The following is a 19,970-nucleotide window of genomic DNA, read 5'->3' as shown; positions in this document are numbered from 1 at the left end:
CGGAGTAAAAGGGGTATTCAGCAAAGCAGTCATACATAGTGCCATTTACAACAGGTATAACAGACTATATATTATTCAATTATTACATCTTCTTCCCATCTCTTCCATTACCGTGATCTCCTTTCATCACAGCCGCCAATTCAGGAGCACCACCTTCAACCACAGGCTGCTCCCTCTTTTGAGCATCTGCATCTTTCTCACCCCCAAGCTTAACTTTACCGCTCATGCTCTCTCCCCCATCTTCCACTACACTCATCCGTGCTTTCATCTCCTCCTTCATCCTCCTCTCCTCCCTCCACTTCATCCCATACCGAAAATTCAACCAAACCAACGGACTCGTCACAAGCAGCACCAAGCTCAAAAACGTAAACGTCCAGCCTCTCCCCATAGCTTCAATCATCGGCAGCACCGCCGCCGTCGCGCCCGCACCAAGTAGACACCGCACAAAGTTGTTGGCCGCCGTCGCCGTCGCGGGTTTAGTCGGGTAGAAATCAACGAGGAGCGTCGACGTGACGTTGAAAGCGATGCTCATGCTGAAGCTTGTGAAGAACAAGATTACCAGTAAGGCAGGTAGAGGTCCATTGATTTCGAGGAGCCAGCCCCATACTAGGATTAGTGCGATGGTGGTGTAGATGGCTGGCATGGCGATTTCGAGTCTGGCGCGCTCGATGGGAAAGTTGCGCAGGTCCATGTCTCGTCCTTTCTTGATTTGTATGTCGAGCTTTCTGCACCAGCGGGCGAAATTGCGGTCTAGGAATTGGCCGTTGACGAGGGCTGCAAGCATGGAGCCGACGCCGAAGGGGATGAAGCAGAGACCGATCTGGAGGTCGTTGAAGTGGAAGATCTTGGCGAATTGGGATGGGATTGTGGCTGTTACGTCGTAGAACGCACAGAATAGTAGAGCGTTGTAGAGGAGGATGATGGCCACTTGTTTGTCGAGTAGCAATACTAGACTTGCTAGTGGGTTTGGGAAGCGCTTCTTGCTTTTGGGTAGACTCTCGGTGGTTTCTGTGTTAGCAGGGGTGTGGTCGTCGGACATCTGCTCTCTCCTTATTCTACGTATGGCGAGGTAATTCATCAGGCTCATGTTCCATCCTTCTGGTGGAATCGAGCCATTGCCGACTTTGCTGCGTGCTGTTTCAGGAAAGAACACCAAGAAGATGGTCAGGAAGGCTACTGCTAAGATAACCAGAAACCAGAAGATTGCTCTCCAACCTAGAAATTGGGCCAAAACTCCTCCTGATATCTATTAGTAAGGTTCACTGATGAATAATGCTGTACCTACCTAAGACTGGTCCAATTGCTGGCCCAAGCAGAGACCCAGCCAAGGTAAAACCCATGTACGACCCACGTTCTGCTGGAGTGCTAACATCCGCCACAACGGCGCTTGCCATGGCAATTGTAGCGGAAGAGCCACTTGACTGCACACATCTTAGAACCATCAATGCAGCATAGCTATTCTGTAGTGCCAGCCCAACATTAGCAGCGATATAAACGATGAAGCAGACAGTATATGCTGGACGTCTGCCCATATTATCCGCAAGACTGCCGACAAAGGCAGGCGCAAGGCCTTGAAACACCATATATGATGTCAGTGTCAGGTTGATCAGTGAAGACGAAACATTCAGAGAACTGGCGAGAGGGTTCAGTGCTGGAAGGTAGATGTTTGCGCTAACGGGTGAGAAGAAGCCAGCCCACGAAGCCATGAAGACGATAAACTTCTTTTGGGTGGATGTGAAGATCGAAAAAGGAGGGCCAGTCGTGCCGCTGGTAGTAGTTCGTAGCAACGTGGGATGTGCCTGTGACACCTCGTGTATGTCAGGTCTTGTTGCGGCCTTCTCGAGCTGTATGTGGTCATCACCGTGTGAAACTGTCAACACATTTGGTTTTGAGCCTCTCTCGGTACTGGAAGCTTGCGAGTCATCGTTTGTTGCCACTTGGCTATGTGCAGCTGCCACAGTAGTTGCCATACCTGAGTCGTCATAGCTGTGGTGCTTTCTTTGATCCATACCTTGCGGCCTGCCAGGTTGGGGAAAGCAAAGAAGCTGTTGCTGTTTGTAAGGCCTAGCTCGAACGCTGCTGAGAACGAGTGGGCATCGTGGTATGTTCAGCAGAGGAAGCGAGGCTATCAGAAAGGAAATGAACGCATTTCGGCAACATCCTGATAGTTCGAATTATGAATCAGGTAGTGGATGTCTCCACATATGCGGAACAGCCGTCAGTAATGTTCTAACCACTGCTGCTGCGTGATAATGAACATTATCAGCAGGTCGTGGAGTCGTCCTCTGTTTGTGGGTCGTATCCGCCTCTGGTGAATGCTTGTTGAGCTTGGTCCATCTATGTTTACTGTATCATTACTTGCTGATTTGAGTAGGCACGATGCCGTTTAACCGGTATTAAAAGGACTGCTCAAGGAAAGCAACGGAAAGAGGTTGTAATTTATCGATGAGCGGCGACTTCACTTTCTCGCCGTGGTTCGTACTGGATGAAAAAATTCCGACGATAAGCGGCATAGAGCAGAGCGATTGTACCTGCCTGAGGTCATGCCTGAGAAAGAGAGTCAAGCCTGAAAGCCGGCAAGCGTTTTCAAGAGACGCGACGCGTTCATCAGCGCGTCAATTTCTCCACTCTCCGCCATATTGACATGCCAGCTTCGATCGCCCCGGAACTTCAATCTGATGGTAAGCCGATGATCGATGGGCGCAAGTTGCCACGAAAGCATCAACAGCAAGATCAGAACAAACAGAGCGGTGCACAGATAGGACGTAATGCACGAAGTTTGAATAATAACAGCAAGTGGCAGAACTCTAATCAGCTACAGTGCCTCGTAATAGCCAGAACCGACTCTCATGGTCAGAACTATGCCCGAGAAGATGGAGAACGACGACTTCTGAAGTCACTACCAAATGGCCCTGCTCAGACAGGAGAAAGCTCTGCGATTCCATTCTATCCAGCCTATACTCATAATGCTTCCCCAACCTACTTCAAGTGGGTCAATCTGACCGCTCATCAGATACATACCGAGCTGAAAAGAAAGGAAGGTTTCACGCACACCTGGCAAGCTAGTAGAGATGGATACAGTCGCGATCCTGCTCAGCTATTATTCTACCTCAACCATCCTATTCAATTCGTTCAGGTGGTTGGCATTGTCGTCAGCCTGGAGGAGTGGTTCGAACGATTTTGGCTCTTTACCATAGATGATAGCAGTGGCTCGACCATTGATGTTAGGTGCCAAAAGCCTCAGAAAAGCGGGCCAGAGCAGAAGGAAGTGGACGTGAAAGAGGATGATTGTGAAAAAGGGGAAATGGAGCAGGTAGCCAAGCTCTCGGACGAAGTAAGGTGCAAGGTGCAGATCGGTGCTGTACTCCAGATAAAAGGTACTATAACCTTGTTCCAGCGCAGCAGAGAAGTGAGGGGTATCATGGCAACTAGAACCTCAGCGAACGATCAGGTCAAAGTACAGGCACAAGAACCACCAACGCGGCAGATTGCACTCGCAAGAGTCACAAGTTTACACGATACGAGTCAGGAGATAGCGCTCATCGAAGCACGCACGAGATTCTACAGAGATGTGCTTAGTAAACAATGGCAACTGACCAAGAGAGACCAGCAAAAGCTGCATCGGAGGGCTATGGGGGAAGCCGAACACGATAGAAAACGCACTAAGAAGCATGCGGCGACGTTTAGTGGAAGCCGCCAGCAAGAGAAGCATGACAAGCAGTGCATTGTTGAGCAGTACGAAGAAGAGGAGCAACTTAGGCAGACAAAGGCCGACAAGGCACAGCAAGCAGGAAAAGCTCTTAAAGTAGAGCAAACAAGTACAATCAGTACATCGAGTCGGATCACTGACCCGGAAAATTCGGTGACGGGGTTCGTTGATAAAGAAGACAGCGTAATAGAAGTCGTCAAGCCTACCCAGCCAAAGAAGAAGCGGCGGAAGACGAACAAATCTACGACACAGCATGCTGCTGTTTCGGTAGTCGACCATGACACCTCGATGAGCTTCAATATCGATGATGAGGAGAGATCTGCACTGCTTCGAGCAGCTTTCGGCTGAGACAACAAGTACACTTCGAAAATATAAATATGTGTCTTCACTACACAAAGTCGAGCGTTTCAGCTTTTCTACAACATTCGTTATCGCCATCGGCCAGCACAGAACTATACCTGACAAGTAACAGGTCCAGGCCGAATCGCTGGACTGGAAGCTTCTCCGCTACTAGGCTTCAACCCGCCGAACGTCTTGAGAGCTTGCAGTACTTCCTTGAGGAGTGGAATGACAGAAGAGAATATTATGTTTCACATCACTTTGGAACAGCATTGGGCACGACAAATTTTTTCCAGAGCAACAAGCTAGTCAGCGCAAGTAGTACATACTTTGACAACATGAGGAAGACAAGATGAAATAAATGTGTTAAGCTTCCTCCATCCATCGCAACGACCGGCCACGAATGACCAATTTTGTGGGCTTCTGTCGAGGTCTTTGAGTACCAGCCAGCTTTACGTGTATATGCTCATTGCAAGAGACCATCTATTCATGACAAGAGAGCCTTCGTCTCCGACGAGCAGAGGCCGTCACGACGAACGTTGCAACAATTGAATGTCCGCACTCTGCTAGTACCTCGAGCCCAAGCCACCTTTAAGACGTACCAGAAATTGCTCAACTATGGATGTAAGGATCGCCGCCCTGACCTCTGTTAGAGTGACTGGGGCCTCTTTGACGTCTGACTGCTTTTGGGCTTCCAGGCTCGTCGCTTACAGCGTTGTCATACATGGCCATCTGACCCCTTGCCTTCTTGACAACTCTTTCAATAGCATCCATGCCTAGCTTGAGGACTTCCATCTTTGGACCATACGAGATTCGAACGAAGTGGTGGCATGGCGAGTCGAAAAGGTCTCGTCGCTTGGCAGGATTGAGGTCGAAAAATATGCCTGGCACAACGATGGCTTTCTCTTTCAGTAGAGCGTCAAAGAAGCTGAGGCCGTTGGAAATGTCCGCTCCCGATGAGGCAGGGATGGGAGGATCGAGTGTGGTCAGGTCGAGCCAGATGTAGAAGGTCGAGTCGGGAATGTCTTGGTCGCCCTTGCTGAACCCTATTTCTTGAAGTCGCTTCAGGCAGTAGTCGCGCTTCATCTTGAAATGCGTTTGCAAAGCCTTCATCTCGATTTCGACTTTGGGTGGGTCGAGCATGGAAACAGCCATCTCTTGAAAGGGGACGTTTGTACCTCCGTCTAGGTAGGAGCCACAGCTTCCAAGAGCACTGATGAATTCTTTCGGTCCTGCTTCGTATTAATGGGGCACAGCATGCATAGTATAGAAGTACTTGCCAATCAACCAGCACACACGCAGCTTGAAAACAATTAGCAACCGTCGCTGTACAAAGGGCCAGGGGCGTACTTACGCCAGGTAGTCTGAAGCGTTTGGTAAGTCCATCGATGATGATCACATCATCATCGTTTACGTCCACAACGTTCGCTGCAGCTGAAATTGTGCTGCCATCACAGTCATGATCGTAGCGGAACCCGGCGTAAAACTCGTCAAAGATGATAGTTGCCCTATCACGACAGATGTCTTGGATCTCAGCAAGTTCGTCTAAGTCAAGGGAGTGGCCAGTGGGGTTGCGAGGATTAGAAGTAAGGATGACTGAGGTGCCCCGAGCAATCTCCTCCGCAATCTTGTCTGCATGGATGTGGTAGCCGTCCTTGGCGGACAAGGGAGTTGGAATGGCGACGAACTGAAAGCTGATTAGGCGTATTACTCCAGGTTTTCAATAAGGATACTCACATTCTTGAACAAACTCAGCATCTCATTGTATGCCGTGTAGTCTGGAATAAAGAAGCCAACGTAGGCATTACCAAGCACAGCAGCAATTCTGATCAAGCCAGCTCGACCACCAGGGACGATACATACGTTCTCCCACGTGTATTTGCTATTCCATGTCAGTCCAGTAATACTATTGCCTTCGAATGTTCTTACCTAAGCTTTCCTTTCCTGTAATTCTCATTGTAGAGGTTCGCGACTGCGGTTCGAAGTGGTTTGATCCCAGCTGTTGGCCCGTACTCACGACCATTCATAGACAATGGAATAGTTTCAGGTCTCTTGAAACAGCCTTCAATGTCATCGTCAACTTCTGGAGCACCTTGACCTAGGTTGGCCCATTGCTCAGGATGCTCGGCGAAGCCATATTTCTGTGCTTGTTCTGTGCACCATACTACGCCAGTGCTTGAACGGGTTTGGTCAAGACCAGCATGGACGGCTTTGTGTCCAGGATGCGCACGGAACTCAGTATGGACTGGTGAGGCGAGCTCTACGTCAATTTAGCTCACTGTGCAAGTAGTCATATGCGACATTCATACCATTAGCTGAAGGTTCCTGCAGTTTGGCGATTGACCCTCTTCGCTGTCCTTCCGACGATGTCCCCAAAGCCGTACGAAGGACGGATACGCGACGACCAGAGAAACTCATATTCAAGGTAAGTGGTAGTTTCCGTACCAAGCAATTGTCGTGCTCGTCCCGCAATTGGCCGAGGAATCCTTGAGGTCGGTCTGGTGCAAAAGCCAAGCCTTAGGCGTGCTTGGCTTAGCTCTAGGCCTAATTACGGAGTACAGCTCACAGACAACAGCGGTAATGGGAACGAGAGCTTGAGGGTGGTGCTGAGAAGTCGACCCAAATTTATAGAGTGAGTCGGAAAAAGACAGTTCAAGCAGCGCATCAGCCGTAAGCACAGTCTCGCATGAATCTGCCCATGTGCCAATGAGGGACTTTCTCAAACGAGCTAACATTCAGCTGGAAAGTTGCTTCTCTTATTTGAGCATGACGCTTGCCAGTAGTTTCCCTATGGACGCGGCACTTATCCTTTCAGCTGTGCCCAAAATGTACCTGCTATATGCAGTGGCGCATGGGGAGTTTGCTTGAAACGATCGAAGACTTACGATTCCAGAAGAAGGCTTGACCATGCACGTTGCAGATCCGCTTGAAGTCCTATTGCCAGTCAGAGATCGAGGAGCAATGCCCGGACATATCCGTCCTGACACGAGATTGATGGCTTGTCAAGCATACAATGTCCCCTGCGTCTACTGCCCAGGTCAGATCTCAGATGACACATTGGATCTCGGCAAGGATTCAGACGGATTTGTAGGGTACTGAGCGTTGGCAGAATAGCTAATCTGTAGGGTACCACAACAGCACTTCACTAACAACCATTCGTAGCGCTTCAAACTGTCGCATTTTAGACCCAACGATCGAACAACCAGTGAAGGACACAATAGTACAACCTCTTTCTGCTTCTCCTATCACTACTACGCTATGGGCTCGATCGATGCAGCCGAGCTTCCGGCAACTAATACCTCTTCAATAACATCTGCTCTCGCTGCAGCTCAAGAGGCCTACACAACAGCTCATCCACGCTCACGAAAATCTCACCAGGATGCCTGCAAGTACATGCCAGGCGGTAACACACGGACTGTTCTTCACACAAGCCCATTCCCGCTTACTATACACTCCGCACAGTCGTGTTATCTGACTACTGCTGACGGACACCAATATGTAGACTTCCTCGGTGAATATACAGCAGGTATCTATGGACATAATTCGCCCATCATCCGTACCGCTGTCGAGAAGGCGCTGGATGACGGCTGGAATTACGGTGCACACAGCCAATCCGAGCAGGAGCTTGCCAGGATCCTGTGCTCGAGATTTGCAGGTATTGAGCTTGTCAGATTTGTGAACTCAGGTACTGAGGCTAACATGAGTAAGTCGTTTTGCGTACCTTTTCCGAAACTCATCTGATGATATGCATGCATCCAATACCCTTGAGCTGACAAACAATACAGTGGCACTTGCTACAGCCATTGCTGTTGCTAAGCAATACGGTGATTATAAGAAGGGCGTCCTGCTCTTCGAGAAGGGCTACCATGGCAGTACGATCTCAGGTCGAGCACCCTCTGGCAAGCCAAGCATTAACCTACCTCACGACTTTATTGTGGGACAGTACAACGATGTCGAAGGTGTCAAGCGCCTTGTCTCGTCAATACCCGAAGATTCCCTGGCCGCCATTCTGGTTGAACCTATGCTCGGCAGCGGTGGTTGTTTTGCCGCTACCAATGAATTTCTCCAGACCCTTCGTGACTTGGCGACACAGCATAGAGCCATCCTCATTTTCGACGAGGTCATGTCTTCACGCTTGTCATATCACGGTTTCGGTAGCATATACGGTGTACTCCCCGATCTAACTACACTGGGCAAGTACCTAGGAGGTGGCATGTCGTTTGGAGCTTTCGGTGGTCGAGCAGACCTCATGTCTCTTTATGATCCACGGCAAGGTCAGCTGGAACATCCGGGCACTTTCAACAACAACGTTTTCACTATGCAGGCGGGGATAGCTGGTGCCAGCATCCTGACACCTGAGCGCTTACATGCCTTGAACAGCCTCGGTGACTTGATGCGTTTGGAGGTGGAAAAGCTTCTGGCTCATCACCTGCCGTCGGGGTTTGGAATCGTGCCAAGCGCACCTCTTACAGACTCTTCTCCCCACGATCCCACTAAAGCCCATCCCAGGAGGCCACCGAAAATGTTCATCAAGGGGGTGGGTAGTCTGATGTGCGTACACTTTGCCGGACCGAATAGAGAATCTTTGCAGGGCTTGTTCTGGCATCATATGCTTGAGCACGGTATTTACATGGCCCAGAGAGGCTTCATTGCGCTGAGCATTGAGATTACTGATGCCCACGTATCTCAGTTCGTTGCTGGAGTCGAATCCTTCCTTCGACAATGGAGTTCCATGTTGAGGTGGTGAACAAGTAGGTTCTGCAAATGCTGAGTGCTTGCAAACCAACCGTTCCGTCGTCCCTGTGATTCCATAGTGCGCTATTGTTATGTTCTGCAATGACAATGAACACTACGTATTGCTCACAACTCCTTCCTTGGGCTGTTTCCGTCTGAATACAAACAGCGCATCATCTTTTCCAGCAAAGCTAGGTAATGGCACCTGTACGACTCTCTCAAAGTCCTTTCGCTCTCTGGCCATCCAAGAATCGATCATCTCGTCTCGGAAGCCTGTATACCCATTCCCATTCTGTGTACCCACCACACACACAATGTCCCCTTTATACGCATCCAACACACTGACTGTAAATTCAAGTCCCACAACAGGATAAACCATCAGTAACACGTCGTCCTTCCCACCTTTACGTTTCTGCTTGATATACCGCGTACCATCCTCATTTATCGTGTCTTCAATCCACAGCGTTCGCCATGTACTCTGCCCATTATCAACCGCAACAACATCAACACCATGACGTCTCAGCATAAACGTCCAATATCCATTCCCACTTCCCACATCAAGCACAGTTCTCCCTCTACTCACGGCCCTGACAATCTCGAGACTCTCATAACTCGGACAAACACACCCAAAATGATGCATGAAAATAATCAAGCAAGCATGACTAATCGACGTCTGCGCACTCATCACATTCGGTCCACCCCACCTCAAACACATACAGCTCCACGCCCAAAAATCAGCATACACATTCGCATGCCCCTTCTTCGCCTTCGGTACCACAATCCCGGCTTCTGGGCTGACATATCGTTTCGCGAGTAAATTCTCAGCAACCCCGGACTGTAAACTATTCTTCTTGGCGTTCGCCTTGAAACCCTTCAGCAAATTCGCGCCAGACTTCGACGGGTCAAAGAGGGATATGTAGTTCTGCACTTCCGCTGGCGACGGGTACTCGAGTTTACGCCTCTCGGAGCCATCTTCGTCGTTTTGGAAGACCTCGGCGCTGGGGTACCAGGCACATAGACCGTTTATGCCGCCGGCATTGACTGCTTGCTGTGCTTGTTCGAGAGTTATACTTGATGAGGCGTGGTACGTGTATTTGTCCTTGTCCGAGAGAGAAAAGGCTATTTTGATGGCGGATTGGAGGTCGTCACGGCTGAGGGCGTCTCGGGCTTTCTGATGGATTTCTGGGTCTGTGAGGAGTTTTTCGGTGTCGAAGGTGGCTACGCCGATTGTCGATGGGCCTTTTCGTGACATTTTTTGGGGTGAGTTGGAAGTCTAGTACTACAGAAAATGTGCCTATGTTTTTTGTGGTTTCATAGGGACAACAAGCAACAGGCTTTGGGTCTTGAGTATCGAGATGGTGCTTCGATCGATATATCGTGCGTAGCCTTTCGTTGACTGGTGGGCTTTTCGAGTGAAGCGCGACGATCTAGCAACAGTATCAGATATGAGACGGTAGAGGTGTTGAGACCAGTGTCCATGGAATGGGAGTTATTCCATGGGCTGAGGAGGAATTTTGTAGCACGAATACAGTTTAGCCTGGTGTTGATCCCCTGTTGAAGCTCTTCAACTCAAATATCGGTCAAAAGTCACAGAGCCACGTTCAACAGCTAAAGCGAAAGTATGGCTACGTACCAGAACAAATCTACGTTCAAACATGACCTTGTAGTCATCTGTGATTCTCAATTGACATCAATTCGTTAATGGACTTGAGCCTATTTTCTATACAACGCCCACGTTTTGTCTCTCCAGTGCCGATCACGTTGAAGGCACAGGTGGCCCCGTGATGCAACACCGATTCTGACGACATAGCATACCATGCAGCGTCGAGAAGGCACACTACTGACCACCATCAAACTACGACTAAATGTGAGAGATACTGTCCCGGCGCCTGCGCAACCTAGATAACGAACTTAGATTTTAACTCCGTTTTTGACATACCCTGATCCCTAACTCCTATCATGCTCTCGTATCAATGCCTTCGTTCCTCAATACGTATTCTCATATGCTGGTTCACTGGGACTGGTTGTTGACCCGTTTCTTGCAGACGTGTCTCTAAGTGCTTGTCGATAACAGGGTTGATGCCCGTTATTTGTCTACAAGCTGCTGTAGGCTCATACGGGTTCTTCGAACAGCTTGATTCTTCGATGCTTTCTTGTGCGATCCGCCGTTGATGTCGATGAAGGTCGAGAACCGTCCCTTTCAGACACTGCGTGAGTTTTATCTGGTACACACGCCAAACGCTCAACCTCCATGGTCTCCATTGACGTGCGCAAACAACATAATCTCCGCGTTGAGGCCACCAGGCCCGACATCGTCTGCATGTGTCTCACTCCAGTCGAGCAGGGCCTCATTTACAGCCTCATCACTATCGATGAGTACATAATCCCCATCCTGATCTTCATACCTTAGCTTCACACTCCCGCTTGCGATTGAATGATGTGTAACTCGTGAAAGTTTGGCATCAATCCTGTCGGTCAGCGTACGAAAGGTGATGTTGGTTGGAATGATCATAGAAACGTAATTACTTTCGAAACGGACTTTAGCCTTTAGTTGAGATGGCATGCCGTTGCTATCAGTAGTCATTGGAGTTGACGTGATACGATCTTGAGAGAGTTGCGGCTTGTGAGCACTTCTTGCACTTGCACTTGCACTTGAATATGACGGATCATAAGTGTAGCCATGGCCACCCATTTGCGGTCTGCTATTCGATTCGGGGGCCAGCCGATGTGGTAGACCATCGTGATTTCTGGTCGTCGATGTTTTCTGCTTTGAAACAAAGGAAGGTATTGAAGGTACAGCAGGGATGTTTTCGCCATATTTGCGATTCTGTTGCACCTGCGGATGGATGTCTGGACTGCTCGCCGAACGCATTCGGTTCATGGAAACATTGTTAGCCGAATGTACACTGCCAGGTGGCAATGATGGTCTTTGAGGATGTCGACCATTCGGCAAGTATGGGTTGCCTCTTGGGTTATCTCGCCCCATTGCTGGGGCTGTATTTCTATAATTCTGTTCATGGGAGTTGACAGGGGTAATATTGCGATACCCAGAATAAGCCGATTGAGCACTTGACCTGGTCGACGCAGTGACAGCTGATTGAGGCGGCGAGTCCTTGTCGATGGGAGAGAAATAAGACTCGCCCACGACATATGCAGGAGACTGTGTGGTGTTAAGTTTCAACGATTCGCCCTTGATTCCTTTCATGCGACCTTGGGACAAATGGGGATTTGATGAGGCCTGACTGCTAGCAGTAGCAGACCTCTGCCTCAAACTGGTACTTGAGGCATTCCTGCTCATATTGTAATCTGAATCGCCATAGGTCGTGCTGGATAGTCTGTTGTAATCATCGTCGTCGTCAAGCCCCGCGTACGGATTGACTAGATCCATATTTGCGAGCGAGGTCAACTGAGTACTGGATGCATTGGCTCCACCTTTTTCGAGCAGACAGGAAGTTCTTTGAGTATGACATAGTTCAAACCACTTTCTCAGCAGATCTTCGTTGCGAAATTTGATAATGAACTCATCAGTCCCTGGTCCATCCTTTTCTCCTTTCCATACAATCTTCAGGGCGTAGTTCCCAGGAGTTGACTGCATGTTCAAGTTGGATACATTGGCGAAGTAGATGCGGCCTTTTATCGACATCTTGGGCTTACCGCGGGCACTAATCGCGGTAAGGCCTTTCTTCTTCGCTTTCTGAATGTTGATGTCCTTGCACATGATTAAAATCCGAGTGAAGAGATAGACATGGTATTGTTTCTCTTCAGGTCTCATGCTGCCGTCTTTCAGCACCATGAAAGTGCCCATCAACAAAAGTTCACCCATTTGGCTTAGGTTAACATTCTTCATATCCTCCACCCTTTCTTGAAGGTCAAGGACGGCGTCTTCCCTAGTCTCCTTGTCGATTGAAGCGTCAGCTTGATTGAGCACCTCTTGTATGATGCTGACAGCTGTGCTGATATCCTTCTTGAGGTCTTCTGATTCTGTTGACTTCTCCAAGTCTTTCAGTAGAAGAGGGTATTTGGTGAGCCTTTGAAAAGGCTTGATCAAGAAACCATTGAGGACGGTTGGATTCTCGAGCATCTGATGCATCAGCGGCGAGCGAGCAGAGGCAACCATATTGCTCCATTCTTTGGCGCATGTAGTTTCACATCTCTTCTGATTAGCAATGAAAGGCTCGTACTGTCGAAAAGGTTCCCTATACCGGATGAAGAGTTGACCCCAGTTTTGATCCTCTTCCGGAAGTTCGTGCTGTTGTTCGACGCGAATCAGGAAGCGCTGTGCAAAATCCAAAAGATTGTTCAGGTTGAGAAAAATGTTGTGAATCGAGTCTCCAGTCACAGATCCAATCTCTTCAAGTTCTTTCTTCACTGCCTGTAGGTTTTGCAGATGATGGACGTAGTGCCGTTCACTGTCAACCAACTCTTTCAATATACGATCGCGTCTGGTAATCTCCTTTCCAACTCTTTGAATCGGATTTCCTGCAGTGTCCACCACATCTGAAATGTCACTCGAACTGGAGTCATGAAGCTTTCCACTCATATTGAGCAAGTCCAACACGCGATTGACCACTTTTGTCACCTTGACAAAGCCAGTAGTGTTATCGCTGAACAAATCGGTTAAGGTGAAGATTTCGGTGGCAGGAATTTTCATCTGCTGGTTACAGGCTTTTGTAAAGAGATATGCAGCTTCTTTCCCTATCTTCTCCGGGACCTGCGACTGCTTAACCTTCAGCTCCCCTTCTTCCGGCTGTGATGCATTATATATCGTAAGCAATGGTAGACCTGTCCTAAAGCACTGCCATAGCGACGAAACAGGGTCGGAGCCTTCCTCTTCCCTCGTTTCCATCTCGTTCAGAAACGGCTGGAAGCCTGGCACGCCGGACAGGCGCCTCCGCAGCTTGATACATATTTGATACAAGGACTCTCCCTCCCGCACGTTAATAATGTTGTTCTTGTCGAGCATGGGCGCATCGCTAACGGGGTTCAACGGGTTCGCCAGCATGTCTACTAAGGTCGCACGCGGTCAATTATGTTGATTTTGTTTGGATCATAACATCAGAACCGGTTCTTGAGTTGTAGATGAGATATAGCGACTGTTATAGTGGTAATTGACTTATGGTGATTCTGAGCGTGAAGCGACGAAGGAATGGGACGGTCCTAGAGCGGCCAATACAGAAGGAAGAAATGGCGCTGGAAAGCAGCAGGAAACTCGAATACGAGCCGGTTCGTGAGCAGCGGCGAACTGTGTGACATGTCAGTAAGTGAATCGTCCGTTGGATATTGGATCGCATGAGCAGGGAGGATGAAGCAAGGAGCAGGACGAGGGCATAGTGGGAGCACAGACCTTTCTCCAGATCTCGAGATCCCCAGCCAAACCACCGACCTCTGCTATTTTAGGGACGCGTAGCACTAGCCAGCGCGAATGAGGTTGTAAAAGCCTGGCGAATGATTGTGAGACGTTGCTGTACAACCAATCCAGTCGCGAAAGAACCACTGGCAGTGCTGGCAGGTGCACGCGCGGTAAGCCGACAAATGAGGAAAAGCACAGCTTCACCTTCTAATCTTCAGTTTCGATGTCAATGGTTTTCGCACCGTGCAGAACAGCAGTCGACTCGTTGAAGAGTGGTATGATGTGCCATTGAGCGAGCAAGTGCTTTTACGAGTACAAGATCTATACTATGTGCCATTCCGTCCCTGCGGGCCGATGTGTTTCTTCCTCCTTTCAGTGGCTTTTGCTCGGTGGAATCAAGCCAGTCCTCTAGCCAATTACTAGTGAAGCACGCGCAAGGTTGAGCTTGAGACTTCCGCCCAGCAGTGGAGCATCTGACCTCGATACACTAAACTGCTTTCTTACTAGCACTTCTGCCCTAGCTCTTGTCGGGCGCATCAGCCTTTTTCTTCCATGCTGTCTGAGCTCGCTAGAGTCGGTGCGAACAGCCGTGCTTTTGTTGTCTGAGAGACGAAGAAGCTCAGCGACTGCCATCTCGCGAGCAGAAATACTCCTTCTACGGAGGGATAAAAGTGTTTATGGAGTACTGTAGCATGCATCCAGACTCGTAGTGGAACACAACCACGTGGTCTTGGCCTTGCAGAGAAGCAATTCTGTCCGCTACCATAAAGGCGCGCCACTCCCGTTTTTCAAGCAGGGGACTCCGCCCGAGTAGCCCCATACCCTGGTCGGAAAGCATGAACAGCTACATTGACAGGGTGCGAATGGGGACATGATGTTTGCAGTACTTCCTCCCGCTTCAACGGTACCTTGAACATACTGTAGAACGCATCGTCCTGTGTGTGTGACTGGTTTGACCTCAGGACAGAATGAAGAAGCAGCTACGTGGGACAGCAGTCGGGGCGTCCAACTTGATTGACCTACGACGTCGACAGTAGCTCGATGTTCTAGCCCTATCTCGAGATGATCGTATGAGAACACTTCTCCGTCGACCTTGTCGGCCAGGACTTTGTGCAAGAGTCAACCACCGAAACCGACAGGACTCGATATCTGCCTACGGTACGGGTGTCCAGTAGCAAAACGTGTAGTGTAAGCTGCATCGTGCCGGTCGTGCATATGCAAGATCGCTAGAATTCGCCTTTAACATAGTAGCAATGTGTGAAAAGCGTTATATGCCAGGTATGCATGTATAAATCGCGAAACACTCTGGAACCTATTTTGACAGCCCCCAAGTTGCTGCATGTACTTCCACCATGCAACTAAAAAGGTTTCAAGTTTCATCATCCTAGTTACGACCAGGGTTCGTCAGCAATACTACAGTAGAAGGTCGACACGTGACACCGTGGGCTCGCGTCCTTTGAGCATGACGATCCGACGCTTCTGCCGACGGCTGGCAAACAGTTGTCGTCCTCAGTATATGTTCGCATAAAATGTCAGCTTCAAACGACTCCGGTCAACGCTCCTTCGCGACACAAAAACCTTCAGCAGAAGAATTACTCAAGGACCAGACGGTTGGGCTCGTGCAACTTGATGATTACCGAAAGCGCAGACGTGAGGTCGAAGACCAACAGGGCGATCAAAGCGGGTATGCGTCCTCTGTCCTGCAACTATGAGCGATACTAAAGGCTCAAGCATAGGACGGTGACGCCGAGGACGGATGGCAGCGATAATGACACCAATCTAATGTTCAAGAGGAAAAAGAAGAAAGTGGTGGGCCGAAAGCTCCTTTCGTTCGACACTGTTGAGAACCAAGATGATGTGTTAGCTGGTCACTCAAAGGTTGGAACACAAAAGAGCCAGACTTCCATCAATAAAGACATCGATAACGAGCCTCAAATAGCGGTCAAACGCAGCTTCAAACCAAATCCACACTTGGGCTCAGCACCACCGAAAGCGATGACCAAGGCCACTCTAGTATCGGCAGCGACGGAGCGCGAAAGATGGCGAGCAGAGTTTCTGAAGGTGCAAGAGCACGTCATGAACAGCGAAATTGCTATACCTTTCGTCTTCTACGACGGCTCCATTATGCCAGGTGGTACGGTGAAGGTAAAGAAAGGAGAGCACATATGGCTTCTTCTTGACAGATGTCGTAAGCTAGGTGCAGAATTAGGTATCGGCAGCGAGGGTAGCATTCAGGGAGGAGGAAACAAGAAAGCCGAGGGGAAAAAGTCTTGGGCAAGGATTGGTGTAGATGATTTGATGTTATTACGGGGTGATACGATCATTCCTCATCATCTCGACATTTACTACTTCATTGCAAACCATGTTGCGGACTTGAGCCGACCGGACCGGCTGCTGTTCGACTACGCGGGAACTGCGAAGCTCCGGTCTGAGAACGACGAGCAATCGTTGATCAGGACACCAAGAATGGAGAAGCTCGAAGGTCACGACGATGATCCCGCATATACCAAGGTCGTTGACAGACGCTGGTATGAGAAGAACAAGCACATTTATCCTGCTACTCTTTGGCGTGAGTACAAGGTGGGCAAGGAAGCTGATGATCTACCAAAGGGTCGACGCGACGCTCAAGGCAACGTGTTTTTCTTCTCATGACCGGCACAGTTTCGACTGCGACACGGCAAGCACGCTCAATGGCCTACGTCACGCCTTACTTCCTGCCTCGAGGGCAATATCGCAAATCCCAATTCAACCACAAAATACAAGTTTTCGAAAAACTTCTCGTGGTACGATATGGAGCTTGTTCTACGTTGCAACAATCTTATTGATGGGTATTGTCGCAAGGAGTTGCGCAGTGAAGCATTTGTGACCACTTGCTCGTAAGCTTCTAGACCACTTCAACAACACTTCTCTAGTTCTTGATACTGACTATTCTGCAGCCATGTCTTTTGTAGAGATTGTGTTCACAAGCACCATCTTCATAGTCCAGCTGGTGGTCGACGACAGTGTCCAGCATGCACCACCAAATTGCCTTTGGCCACAGACGTTGTACAATCCAATCTCCAGCCTAGCGAAGAGTACCAAAGCACTATACTTTGTGGTTTGGATCCTGTCATAATTAATGAATGTGCTGGGAGGGCGTTGAAGTTTTGGAAGTACCAGATGAGCACCGAGATGTAAGTATGTAAGCTATACATGTCAGCCTGGCTAACTATCGCAGCGCATGGCAACAACACCTGACGAAACAGTGGACGGACAAGCACGCAGCATTGTATAAAAATGCCCACAAGGTCATTGATGCAGCTAACACAGAAATTGGAGATTTGGCGAAACAGGTTGAGAGTTAGATGAACAATCCTGGCGCAAGAACGAAGCTGATGCGTGCGCAGCACTAAACAAGGAGAAAGAAGACACAGAGCGGCGAATGAGTGACTTGACTAGTCAGTATCAAAACAAGACAACCGAGTACGACAGGGTTGCCTACCTATACGCAGCCTTGAAGGACAAAGTTCTGAACGATACGCGAGTGCCAGCGATGAACGCTGAACAGACCGTCCGGTCTATGGATCGGACCCTCGACGCTGAAAGGTCTGTACATCATGTAAGCCATAGGCCAAATGTGTCGGAGCTGCCAGCTGTTTACAAGACGCCATACCATTCCAAGTTCTCGACAGATCGACGAAACGTGGAGCAACTCCATCCATTCCTGCGAAGCGGCAGTGCGAGGAACCCAAGCTCTGATGCCGCAGCTACACAGGCTATGCCCCCACCTATCCAAGCATCCACCCGCCAGGCATATGGTAGGCCAAATACGACGAGAACACCAGCACAGCGTTCAACGGCCCCACATACTGTCGGAAACCATACATATCCTGCATCATCTCGCCGACCGGTTGAAGCTCAGAGGTCAACCGCATCTGACATGTCTAGCAAACATCCTTCAGATCAGCTTATGACTCGGTACGACTCCAGACAATATACCACTGGAGTGGCCTTAAGCCCTAAAGTTCAGGCTCGGAGGCCAGTTAACAGAGAGTTCTACTAATACGTTGTTGAGACTCTATAATATCGAGCACTTGACCACGAAAGCTTAGGAATGGAAGGTACGTTTCTTGCTTAGAAACAGAGAGTAGAATGTTCATGTGACTTTTCGAGGCACACACGATCTGGTTTGAAGTAATAAATTTCCCGCTCTACCCAAGCAGGTCATCGCAGCCGATCGCCCCAGTACTTGGTCCATAGTACACGATCCTGCAACGTAAAAAAAGCTGGAAGGAGAATCGTAATGTTTCCTTACACCGTGTTCGGCGAAGCATGCGACGATCAGGCCACCAGCACGGAGCTCTCTGGCTTTGTAAGCGAAGCGGCCGCTGCCAAGACGCATCCGCTAGCGCCCGCGTTCGAGCCTCAGCTCCTTCAACTTGTTGGTAACTCCATAGAGCTCGAACTATTCGAATACACCAATTCAGCCCCCGCTTACCAACATAGTTACTGAGTCCGTCAACATGGTGTATAGATGATTACCAAATCGGTACTCCTTCTGGCGGAGTTCTGATCCACTCGGCTGTAGCCTGCTGTGTCGTGATGGACAAGCATTCACGAGTAGGATTCAAACAGAATAAAGGCTTTTACAAAGTCCGTACCAAGATGGAATTCAATATTACTGCTCAGACGTCGATCTGCAGAATGATTGTCCGAGATTTGTCTATATAAGAGCGCTACACTTGCAGTGAACTCGATGTCAATTCCAGCACTCGAGCCCAAACAGACCGATCAAGATGATGACTTTTAGCAAAGAGACGACGGGCGCTGTGCTAGTTGCGAACTTCAGCAAGAACGTTGCCAACAAGACGAGTGAGTGCCCCGACCTTAGCAGATGAACAGTTCGTTTGACCGGCAATCAACATAACAACGCATACTGACCATCCTGCCCACCCCAGTTGTCATTACCGGCGCAAGCAGCGGCTCTCTTGGTGGTCAAACAGCCATCGACCTTGCCCATTCCCAACCACCGCCAGCTCATCTTATCCTCCTGGCACGCTCAGAAGCCAAGGTCCAGCCAGTCATCGACCAAATCAACACCAGCACAACCGGGCCGTTAGCCAAATTCGTCCCAATCCTCCTAGACGACTTCGACTCAATTCGATCCGCAGCCAAGGCCATCACAGACATCGTCGGTCCACAAGGCAAAATCGACATCCTGATGAACTATGCTGGAATCATGGCCGTTCCGTACAGTCTCTCGAAAGCCGGTATCGAATCCCAATTTGCCACAAACCACATCGGCCACTTCCTGCTCACTCTCCGTCTAAAGAGCCACCTTAGCAAGAACGCACGAATCATCAACGTCTCAAGCGATGGATATAAGCTCGGTCGCTTCGATCCAGAAAAATATAACTTCGACGATGGCAAGTCATACCACCCTTGGTCCGGCTACGGTCAATCGAAGACCGCGAACATCCTGTTCACAAAGGGTCTCGCGAAGCGTGGCGTGATCAGTTTCGCGCTTCATCCAGGCGTGATCTTCGGCACTGGGTTGACTGTAGGGATGACGGATTCCGACAAGCTCTTTGAGCAGTTGGAAGAAATTTCGGTGCGAAACACTGGTGAGGCAATGGTTATGGGAGAGGGCAAGACGGTCGAACAAGGAGTAGCCACGGCGATTAGGGCAGTGGTCGATCCTAGTCTTGACGGGAAGAATGGGAGCTTTCTTGATGACTGTGAGGTAGTAGAGGTATTGGATTATGCTAGAGATGACAAGCTGGTTGAAAGCCTGTGGGAGCTGAGTGAGAAATTGGTAGGTGAGAAGTTTGTGATTTGAAGACTCTTGGCTGGGGCGGA

The 19,970-nt window shown here is 49.4% G+C and overlaps 8 protein-coding genes across 8 annotated transcripts; 4 read left to right on the top strand and 4 right to left on the bottom strand.

The window, feature by feature from the left end:
* Positions 1–82: 82 nt before the first annotated feature.
* Positions 83–1,970, bottom strand: LTR64_002999 (uncharacterized protein; the record flags this gene model as incomplete). The annotated part of the gene is made up of 2 exons (XM_064897362.1): positions 83–1,239; positions 1,286–1,970. 2 exons carry the CDS (start codon positions 1,968–1,970, stop codon positions 83–85), a joined length of 1,842 nt encoding a protein of 613 aa, XP_064756312.1.
* A 674-nt stretch (positions 1,971–2,644) lies between these two features.
* LTR64_002998 (uncharacterized protein) lies at positions 2,645–4,057 on the top strand (the record flags this gene model as incomplete). The annotated part of the gene is made up of 1 exon (XM_064897361.1): positions 2,645–4,057. One exon carries the CDS (start codon positions 2,645–2,647, stop codon positions 4,055–4,057), a length of 1,413 nt encoding a protein of 470 aa, XP_064756311.1.
* A 603-nt stretch (positions 4,058–4,660) lies between these two features.
* Positions 4,661–6,466, bottom strand: LTR64_002997 (uncharacterized protein; the record flags this gene model as incomplete). Its single annotated transcript, XM_064897360.1, has 5 exons — positions 4,661–5,280; positions 5,399–5,735; positions 5,786–5,930; positions 5,978–6,308; positions 6,358–6,466. 5 exons carry the CDS (start codon positions 6,464–6,466, stop codon positions 4,661–4,663), a joined length of 1,542 nt encoding a protein of 513 aa, XP_064756310.1.
* An 840-nt stretch (positions 6,467–7,306) lies between these two features.
* On the top strand, positions 7,307–8,795 carry LTR64_002996 (uncharacterized protein; the record flags this gene model as incomplete). Its single annotated transcript, XM_064897359.1, has 2 exons — positions 7,307–7,751; positions 7,834–8,795. 2 exons carry the CDS (start codon positions 7,307–7,309, stop codon positions 8,793–8,795), a joined length of 1,407 nt encoding a protein of 468 aa, XP_064756309.1.
* Positions 8,796–8,897: 102 nt separating this feature from the next.
* On the bottom strand, positions 8,898–10,034 carry LTR64_002995 (uncharacterized protein; the record flags this gene model as incomplete). The annotated part of the gene is made up of 1 exon (XM_064897358.1): positions 8,898–10,034. The coding sequence occupies one exon, from the start codon at positions 10,032–10,034 to the stop codon at positions 8,898–8,900; it is 1,137 nt and encodes a 378-aa protein (XP_064756308.1).
* Positions 10,035–11,024: 990 nt separating this feature from the next.
* CDC24 (Guanine nucleotide exchange factor for Cdc42p) lies at positions 11,025–13,784 on the bottom strand (the record flags this gene model as incomplete). The annotated part of the gene is made up of 1 exon (XM_064897357.1): positions 11,025–13,784. One exon carries the CDS (start codon positions 13,782–13,784, stop codon positions 11,025–11,027), a length of 2,760 nt encoding a protein of 919 aa, XP_064756307.1.
* A 1,877-nt stretch (positions 13,785–15,661) lies between these two features.
* Positions 15,662–16,784, top strand: LTR64_002993 (uncharacterized protein; the record flags this gene model as incomplete). The annotated part of the gene is made up of 2 exons (XM_064897356.1): positions 15,662–15,816; positions 15,869–16,784. The coding sequence occupies 2 exons, from the start codon at positions 15,662–15,664 to the stop codon at positions 16,782–16,784; spliced, it is 1,071 nt and encodes a 356-aa protein (XP_064756306.1).
* Positions 16,785–18,907: 2,123 nt separating this feature from the next.
* On the top strand, positions 18,908–19,950 carry LTR64_002992 (uncharacterized protein; the record flags this gene model as incomplete). Its single annotated transcript, XM_064897355.1, has 2 exons — positions 18,908–18,983; positions 19,070–19,950. 2 exons carry the CDS (start codon positions 18,908–18,910, stop codon positions 19,948–19,950), a joined length of 957 nt encoding a protein of 318 aa, XP_064756305.1.
* Positions 19,951–19,970: the final 20 nt, after the last annotated feature.

Source organism: Lithohypha guttulata (assembly GCF_036872675.1).
Source record: "Lithohypha guttulata strain CCFEE 5908 chromosome Unknown scaffold_2, whole genome shotgun sequence".
NCBI classification, from domain to species: domain Eukaryota; kingdom Fungi; phylum Ascomycota; class Eurotiomycetes; order Chaetothyriales; family Trichomeriaceae; genus Lithohypha; species Lithohypha guttulata.
This window is presented reverse-complemented; position numbering and strand designations above follow the sequence as displayed.